General features: G+C 35.8%; 1 protein-coding gene across 1 annotated transcript in view; it reads left to right on the top strand.

Annotated features, from left to right (window-relative positions):
• Positions 1 to 2524: 2524 nt before the first annotated feature.
• The window catches only part of LOC129004646 (uncharacterized), a 34924-nt gene continuing 27526 nt past the window's right edge, over positions 2525 to 9922 (top strand). Inside the window, exons 1-2 of the mRNA XM_054433198.1 lie at positions 2525 to 2680; positions 3290 to 3559. Coding sequence (XP_054289173.1) covers positions 3307 to 3559 — 253 coding nt within the window. The 5' untranslated portion in view covers positions 2525 to 2680; positions 3290 to 3306. The remainder of the gene's footprint in view (positions 2681 to 3289; positions 3560 to 9922) is intronic.

The raw sequence follows: 9922 nt of genomic DNA, 5'->3' as shown, positions 1-9922 counted from the left end.
TACGGTGGGGCACACGGGAGGGACTAAGGCTAACATATCTTGTAGTGTCAGCGTTCGCCGCTAGAACTGTTAAGTTGAAATAATTTAATTTTTTTTTAATTTTTAGTTATAAAATTAACTTTTTAACTATAAAATATTGTTTCAAATTATAAAATAATTTTTAATTTTTAAAATTAAACTGTCTTAACATAACCTAACCAACCAGACTTGCTGATAATTTAATAACTATATAAGATAAAAATCTAATTAATAATTACTTATAATTTTTAATTAATTATAAAATTAATTTTAAAATTTAGTATTATAAAATTAAACTGTCATAACCTAACCTAACCAACCAAACTTGCTGATATGAAAAATTTGTTGACAAAAAGTTATAGCTGCCAGAAGGATTCGAACCCGGGACCTCCTGAACACCAATCCGAATCGCTACCAACTATGCCACGAACGCCGCTGAAATCACATCGTTTCGTTACGGTAATCGTGTCGCCTCAAGAGAAGACATTAGCCACTAGATATATGACGTCACTACACCTTTAGCCTTAGTCCCTTCCGTGTGCCCATTCCCGGGTCGGTACGCCTGCGGACGCCCCAAACGCTTTTTGCGGGGGCATGATTTGTTTTTCAGGACTCATTTTGCCAACAGTGTCATTTGGAAGCTTCTGATTGACTATAATGAAGGTTTACTAATCGAAAAATTAGTTCTGTTCAATAAACAAAATTATAAATGCTTCAAATTAAATTTTATATTATTTTAATTATAAAATTAAACTGCCATAACCTAACCAAACTAACCATCGACTTGCTGATAATGAAAAATCGAAAGGCCTAATCGAAAAAAATAGTTCTGCTATTAAAATAAAACTAAAAATGGCTCAAATTCAATTTTATAATTAATTTTTTAATTATAAAATTAAAATGTCATAACCTAGCCAAACCAACCAAACTTGCTGTTAACGAAAAAATCCTAGTCAAAAATTTAGACTTATTGGAGGGATTCGAACCCGACCTTTCCGTTTATCAGCCCAGCACCATAGACTAACCAACACAAGTAGACTTCTCATCCCATTGCAAATTTTGAAGCACGTTTTTCGTGTCTAGTTCATGTACGTGACACAACGGCGCTAGTGTCGAAGAAACTTTGTTTCTATTATTTTAGGGTTAATTTCTTGATTTGTGCTTTACTGTTTGGTTATATAACTAGGGGACAAGTTATTGTTTATGATTAGATCGTGTTATTTGGTTAAACGAGGTTTTAAATGGCTGTAATAACGGGAAACAAATTGTAAACAAAACACGACCTCTTACATAAACCGTACAGAACTAACAATAAAATTGTCTTCAGCTGTTCCATAAGGATGAGAAATCTACTAAGGGAGTATGTTTTATCTATGCCAGCACTCTATCCAGTATCCACTATGCCACCGAGGCCGATGGCGATAAATTGTATCGTTCCGGTAAGGTGTTCCCTTAGCCAATCAGAAGCCTCCAAATGACACTGTTGGCAAAATTAATCCTGAAATAAAAATTCAGCTTTGCGGGGAAGTCGGAAAACCAATTCAATGACGATACGGCACGAAATAATGTTTTTACATGTATATAATGTCAATAATACCTTGATGAAACGTGTATACACATTTAAAATAATTAATTAATCTATTAACTAGCCATATTTAAGGCAGTATTGTACATCATACGTAGCTATGGCCATGGCTTAACAAAACGCGTTCAATTAAAACACTCCTAACATGATCTTTTTCCTAAGCCCATCACATCAACTTTGAACTATTCTAATGGTAATATACAATGTGCAGAATAATCAGTATAAATATGATCGAGGCAGTCCCGTAAATTACGAAGCTTTAAGGCCAAATCTATGGTTGATAGGAACTCGCGTCAGGAAAGAGTGCACAATCTTTTTCCTAAGCCCATCGCATCAACTTTGAGCTATTATAATGTTAATATACAGCGTGTAGAATATTCAGTATGAGTATGATTGAGGCAGTCCCGTAAATTACTAAGGTTTATGGCCAAATCTATATGATTGATCTTAAGTGGTATAAGCCAATGAGTGGTATAAGTCAAATATTTTGTTTATGAATGCATAGAGAAAACTCAAAGCATGATCTTCTCCTTGAACCCCGACTTAGTAGAATATTCTAGTCATAGTGTTAAGTTGCTTGCTTGGTATTCACTAACATATTCACTTAGACCATAGATAAAACATACTTCCTTAGCTTAGACCATCCACCATGATAGCTTCTTTATAGTTTTCATAGTTCTATAGTCAATCGCATAACTGATTTGTAATTGTTACTCTATGACTATTGATTTTCACTGTTTAACAGCTGTTTAGAATGTCACAGTCACAACAGAGAACAGAACAGACAACACCAACACAATCTCTGCTCTGACTGGACTGAACTGAAGTCTGAATGTCGTCTGTCAGTGTCAGTAAGATTTGGAATTCATGAAATGTATATGTTTATCTTTAAATTTGTTTTACTTATCCAATTATTATGTTGAATGACTTAATTTATGCCAATATTTCGATTTCAGAAAAAAATTTAATGCAACAAATTGGGCAGTTAAATAAAGTTATCATGGCGTAGGCCTAGTAGAACTAAATAATAATAAGCTACTGTATTATTTTGTAAACATTCGCAGATTTGTAAAGCTTGTAAGTAGTGCATCTTCCACCCTATTTTAGTTGTTTTACCAAGTAATATTTTATCAGTTGGGACTTCATAACTTCACCAAAAATGATGTGTAGACTAACTCCATAATAGACCCCTGTATGCTACCTGGTAGATATAACTAAAAGCCCCTACAGTACTGACTACTCACCATGCAAACAATAACAGCCAACTCAGAAGTTTGTCCTTTTCCCCTCATTTAACTTGTAAAATAAAACATGACTTAACTATCAGATGGTAAAGGTTCATGGGTATACTGCCATATCTGTTGGCACAAACAACCGAATGAGTACCTAATATTGATTATTCGATTGTTTAATTCGATATATTGTTTGGTTAGTTAGGTTAGGTTAACCTTACCTAACTAACCAAACGATATATTGAATAATCGATCTTACTCATTCGGTTGTTTGTGCCAACAGATATGGAGGTGTACCCAGGTTCATTACTTACCCTTAAGCACTATAAGTTTGGGCTTATAATCCCTTACTTGTTCAAACTTGACTAAGTCTAAACATGAACTTTTAATTTTGTCATAAAGAGTTGAACATATATCATAAAAAACAGTTGGTAGATTTGTAAATCTTTTTCAGATTCGCCTTTTCTTAAAATGGGAGACTATCAGCCGTTGAGATCTGACGATGGTCACGTCAACGCTAGTGCAACATCCCGAAACAAACCACCTGTCTACTACAAGAAACCTATGTCCCCATTGCGAAGAGCTGCGTTTGTCTTTTCCGTCTTACTGTGTATTACAGTCATCACAGTATTCCTGTGGGTCATCCCATGCGATTGGTCTAAATGTCCAGCGAGAGCCAAACATCAACCCATCATGTCATGGGAACGCTCCATTGAAGGATTGGGTGAGTTAGTCTTTATTATAGATTTTTTCCACTGTTAAATCAATCATTTAAGTTAGGTACTTAGCCAGAATTAACAAAACAAAAAATATACACAAAAATATACAAGGAAATTTTGTTGGAGCATGATTGTGATTATGCTTCAAGCCGACCTTGACCAAATATTATTGTGGTGCCTCAAGAATGAAATGGAGCTCAACATCTCCAAATGCACAGTGCCCTCCTTCTCACGACGGGAAAATACCAAGATGCATGGTTATACTCTTGGAGGAAAATCCCTTTCCAGATCATCTGTTGTTGTTAAAGACCTTGGTGTGACTTTAACATTGTCACTAAGTCCCGATGCTCACCTTGATGCCATTAGTAGAAGAGCAAACTCTGTTCTTGGTTTTATTATTAAGCCCCGTTCACACGGGGCGAGTTTACAAGCTACACGCCGGCTTTTTTACACGCAGCTAGTAAAATAGCTCAGTGTGAACGACGTACTCGCTCAAAAGCTGCTTGTAAAAAAGTTCTGGAAAAAGTTGACGCTGCCGCTACTTTACACGCCAACTCGCCAGCTTTTGAGCGAGTAGGCGTGTAAAGTAGCCCAGTGTGAACACAGTTGCTTGTGCTTGTGCGCTTGTTACTCAAAGATGTTGGAGGATTTGGTTCAAGCCAGCTACTGAGCGAGTGGAAAAAGCGTCGTGTGAACGACTACAAGCGCACTCGCCGACTCGCCGGCGTCTTTCTACACGTCTGCGAGTTGGCGAGTGGACAAGCTCCGTGTGAACGAATACAAGCGCACTCGCCAACTCGCCGGCTTCTTACACGCTGGCGTGTAGCTTGTAAACTCGCCCCGTGTGAACGGGCCTTTAGAGTGTCTAAGGACGGTTTCTCACCAGAAGCACTAAGGACTCTTAATGTTCAACTTATCCGCCCTATCCTTGAGTACTGTTCTCCAGTGTGGTCACCGTATCAGCTGGGCCACATAGAACTTCTTGAGGGAATTCAAATACGATTCATTCGAATTGTTGGACTGCAGCTGGGCTTTCGTTATGAAGATGTACCCTTGGACGAGCTAAGCCACCTCCTTCGTCTTCAACACTTGTCAATCAGGCGTAAAGTCTCCGATCTAATGTTTCTGAAGAAGATAATCTCAGCTTCAGTGGACTCACCTGAATTGTTGGGAAGAATCGACCTACGAGCGTTGAAATCGACAAGATCTAAACAACTGTTTGAGAGGAAATATTGCTCTACACAATATGCGTACCACAGCACTATGCCACGTCTCCATCACCTTGGAAACTGTCTTCCTGACCACCTGGACTTCTTCTCCATGTCTGATGAAGTTTTTAGAAATGGGCTGAAGAGTTTCTACGCTTAGCTGCTGTTGAGATTATTATACTGTTACCGTACTTGCTTTTTTTGTTTCTTTATCATTGTAGTTGTTGTTTAAGTGATTTAGTACCTGGGGACCGAGCTTTGCTCGGGAAAAATCATTAGTTCACTCTGAATGCACCTTAGTATTGGAGATACATAAATCCATTCCAAAACTCCACACGGCTCGCCTTTACTACGCCCTACACCATTTCCTACGTCATTTACCTGTTTCCATTCCCATTGCATCTAAAGATTGCAGATACCTTAATCTAATCGTCATAAACAGTTCCCACACTCCGGACTACTCGCCTTGACTACTTCCTTCACCACTTCCTACGTCGCGGACCTGTTTCCCTCCCTTCCTATAGCATTTTAGGATTGCAAATACCTTAATCTAATCGTCATAAACAGTTCCCACACTCCGGACAGCTCACCTTGACTACTTCCTTCATCACTTCCTACGTCGCGGACCTGTTTTCCTCCCTTCCCATAGCATTTTAGGTTTGCTGATACCTTAATATAATCGTCATAAACAGTTCCAACACTCCGGACAACTCGCCTAGACTACTTCCTTCACCACTTCCTACGTCGCGGACCTGTTTTCCTCCCTTTCCATAGCATTTTAGGATTGCAAATACCTTAATCTAATCATCATAAACAGTTCCCACGCTCCAGACAGCTCGCCTTGACTACTTCCATCACCACTTCCTACGTCACGGACCTGTTTCCCTCCCTTCCCATAGCATTTTAGGATTGGCCATACTCTTATCTAATCGCCATAAACAGTTCCCTCACTCCGGACAGCTCGCCTTGACTACTTCCTTCACCACTTCCTACGTCGCGGACCTGTTTCCCTCCCTTCCCATAGCATTTTAGGATTGCCCATACCCTTATATAATCGTCATAAACAGTTTCCACACTCCAACAGCTCGCCTTGACTACTTCCTTCACCACTTCCTATGTCGCGGACCTGTTTTCCTTCCTTCCCATATCATTTTAAGATTGCAGATACCTTAATGTAATCGTCATAAACAGTTCTCACACTCCGGACTACTCGCCTTGACTACTTCCTTCACCACTTCCTACGTCGCTGACCTGTATTCCTTCCTTCCCATAGCATTTTAGGATTGCAGATACCCTAATCTTATCGTCATAAACAGTCCCCACACTCCAAACTGCTCGCCTTTACTCCTTCCTTCATCACTTCCTATGTCACGGACCTGTTTCCCTCTATTCCCATAGCATTTTATGATTGCCTTTATTACTTCCTTCACCACTTCCTATGTCGCGGACCTGTTTCCTTCCCTTCCTATGGCATTTTAGGATTGCAGATACCTTAATCTAATCGTCATAAACAGATCCCAGACTTCGCACTGCTGCCCTTGACTACAATCATAGATAAAACATACTCCCTTAGTAGATTTCCCATCCTTATGGAACAGCTGAAGCCAATTTTATTGTTAGTTCTGTACGGTTTTCTGTAGAGGTCGTGTTTTGTTTACAATTTGTTTCCCGTTATTACAGCCATTTAAAACCTCGTTTAACCAAATAATACGGTCTAATCATAAACAATAACTTGTCCCTTAGTTATATAACCAAACAGTAAAGAACAAATCAAGAAATTAACCCTAAAATAATAGAAACAAAGTTTTGTCGACACTAGCGCCTTTGTGTCACGTACATGAACTAGACACGAAAAACGTGCTTCAAAATTTACAATGGGATGAGAAGTCTACTTGTGTTGGTTAGTCTATGCTACAATGTATCGAGTAATCAATCAATCAATCAATCAATCAAATCACTTTATTTGTCCTTGTACATGTCATTACAAGAAATGGCGTCAAATATAAAACTAAAAAAACAATACAATTATAAATTAAAAAAAAAAAAAAACTATCACTACTGCTTCATAATTTTGTTGTATTCATAAAATTCCTCTATTGAGTACATGGGTTTGTTGATCAAATATATTTTCAATTTACATTTTAGTTTGTTATTGTTTTTTTCTGATCTTAGTTCATTCGGAAGTGCTTTAAAGAATTTATTGCCAATGTATGTCGTCTTTTTTTTAAAAAATTCCAATCTATGTTTTTCAAAATGTTTTTCGGTCTGTCTTCTTGTATTATATTGATGAACTATTGGTTGTACATAAGTTTTTGTTATAAAAAATAAGATACATTCAAAAATATACAGACCATACACAGTTAAAATTTTAAGATTTTTGAAGTGTTCTCTTGCGGAGTCATCATCTTCAAGTTTGAGCATACATCTAATTGCTTTTTTCTGTAGGTTTAGAATTGTATTCAGATTATTTATTGTTGTTGCACCATACAAGCCAATTCCATAAGAAATATTAGAGTGAATCAGAGCAAAATATATTTGTTTTAGTACAGGCAATGAGCATAGGCTGGCCATACGCCTTAAGGCGAATAAACCGGAGTTAATTTTTCTTGATATATGTTCGACATGTTTGTCCCAGCATAGGTTTTCATCAATATATAGACCTAAAAATTTAGCCTCATTCACTTGTTCAATAATTTCATCTTCAATCATTATATTTGGAGATATTTTTTTACGATTTTGCTTTGTGGAAAATGTAATAAATTTAGTTTTATTTGGATTTAACAAAAGACTATTATTATTGAAGTATTGCTTTATATTAGCTAGTTCTATAAAACTTAAATATTCAATTTCATTTTGGTTCTTTGCTGAGATTTTTAAATTTGCGTCGTCTGCATATAAACATAAATTACTATGGGGAACAGTCTGTAGCACTTCAGGAAGTCCGGTTATGTAACATAAGAACAGCAAAGGACCCAGAATCGATCCCTGTGGGACGCCACATGAGACCAAACATAAGTCCGATGCTGCGCCCGTGATCCTATTTGAAATGGTTTGGTTAATTTCAACATACTGATATCGGTCGGAAAGGTATGACTTAAACCAATTGTATGCAACTCCCTTGACACCAAAGTTCAATAATTTATCAAGTAATAGATGATGATTTACGCTTTCAAAAGCTTTTGTTAAATCCATAAATATGCCCACTACGTTCTCCCCTTTATCTATGGACTCTATGATGGATTCAATAAAAGAAACGGCTGCAGTGAAAACCGATTTTCCGGGCCGAAAACCGTGCTGGGACATATCTAGAATGTTTGAATTTTCTAAGAATTGGGATAATCTTCTGTACACAACTTTTTCATAAATTTTTGAAAAGGATGGCAGAATCGAAATTGGACGATAATTGGACATGTCTTTTGTAGAATCTTTTTTATGTATAGGTACAACTTTGGATATTTTTAATTTTTTTGGAAAAATGCCAGATATTAAAGAAGAGTTAACCAGATGAACTAAGATTTTACATAGGTGTATTTTTGCAGATTTTATTATAGTTACAGGAATTTCATCAAACCCATATGATTGCTTATTTTTTAAAGAATCTAATATTTTAATAATTTCGTTTTCATCTGTGGGCTCACAGCGAAAAGTCTGATTATGAGGAGAGAAACTACTTGAAAGACTATTTTTCTGTACACTAGGTTCTATATCTGGTTTTGTTTGAAGATCTTTTATACAGTTTATAAAATAATTGTTTAACAAATTACTTATAACTAAAACATCAGATACATTCTTATTATCTACAGTCAATTCTAGATTTTGTTTGTTTTTGGGCAGAACTCCAACCTCAGTATTTACTATTTTCCAAGTTGTTTTAATGACATTTTCTGATTCATTTATCTGCTTATTATAAAAATTGGTTTTTGAATCTTTTAACATTTTCCTATATAACTTATTTTTCTCTTTAACACATTTCTTCAATTCTTTATTTTTTGTTACTCTAGCTTCTTTTTCTAAGTCAATAATATTGTTTCTTTGCTGTTTTATTTCTTCTGTGACCCAGGATTTTTGTTTATAATTTATCCTTTTAACTTTTTTAGGAAAAGCTAAGTTAAAATGATACATAAAAATATTGAGAAACTTATCATATTTGTCCTCCACACATGAAAAATAAACTTCATTCCAGTTTTCACTTTTAAGTGATTCAAGAAATAGGTTTACATTATCTTTTGAAAAGCATCTCTTATATTTTGTTTTATTTCCACCTTCCCAATGAGGTATATCAAATAAAAAATCTAAAATTTGACCATCGTGGTCAGAGAGATAAGTGATTACACCTTCTACTTTAGTTTGTGCTTTTGAAATAGATGTAAGGAAATTATCAATACATGTTTGACTTTTTTCACTTATTCTAGTGGGAAATGTAACTAAGTGAGACATACCATGACTACTCAACATATTGCATAGTGCTTTACAATCTTTTTCGTTATTAATAATATTTATATTTAGATCCCCAGCAATTATGAGATTACTACAAACAGGAAGTAGATTCATTATTAACTCGTTTAAAAGCTCTATAAATTCAAAAGGATTTGTGCTCGGGGAGCGATATATGCCTACTAGTACAAACATATTTTTATTAACTATGAATTTCACAGCACAAAACTCAAATTTTTTATCTACTCCTAGATTATGAATTTTGATTTCTACCACCTGCTTCCACTTAATAGATTTACTAGACAAAATAACGACACCTCCTTTTGTGGTGGTCTCTCTACAATAATAAGAATTGACACTAAAATTTTTTATATTAAGTCTGGCCATTTCATCATTTTTTAAATTATGTTCAGTTAATACTACGATATGGGGTTTTATTTCATCTAAAACTATTTCCAGCGAGTCAATCCGTGAAATTAAATTTTCAATATTCTGATGAAATATTCTTATATTTGAAATATTTTTACTTTTATTTTTTGAAGTTGATGGGAATTGACCTAAGTTGGAGTTTTTTCCATTTCTCCAAAACCGTTTAAAGAAGCAGGAGGTATGACATTATCGTTTTCCTTACAACTATCACTCTTTCCACTAATTTCTTCATCTTCCGTGTTATCACCTCTAGACACATTCAGCACTTCATCACTAGACACAGGGGTTGATCGGGTC

Source organism: Macrosteles quadrilineatus, unplaced genomic scaffold (genome assembly GCF_028750875.1).
Source record: "Macrosteles quadrilineatus isolate MER2022 unplaced genomic scaffold, UCM_ALF_1.0 Scaffold_10__1_contigs__length_6754688, whole genome shotgun sequence".
NCBI lineage: Eukaryota > Metazoa > Arthropoda > Insecta > Hemiptera > Cicadellidae > Macrosteles > Macrosteles quadrilineatus.
The sequence above is the reverse complement of the archived record's forward strand: the minus strand, read 5'-3'. Positions and strand labels throughout refer to the sequence as shown.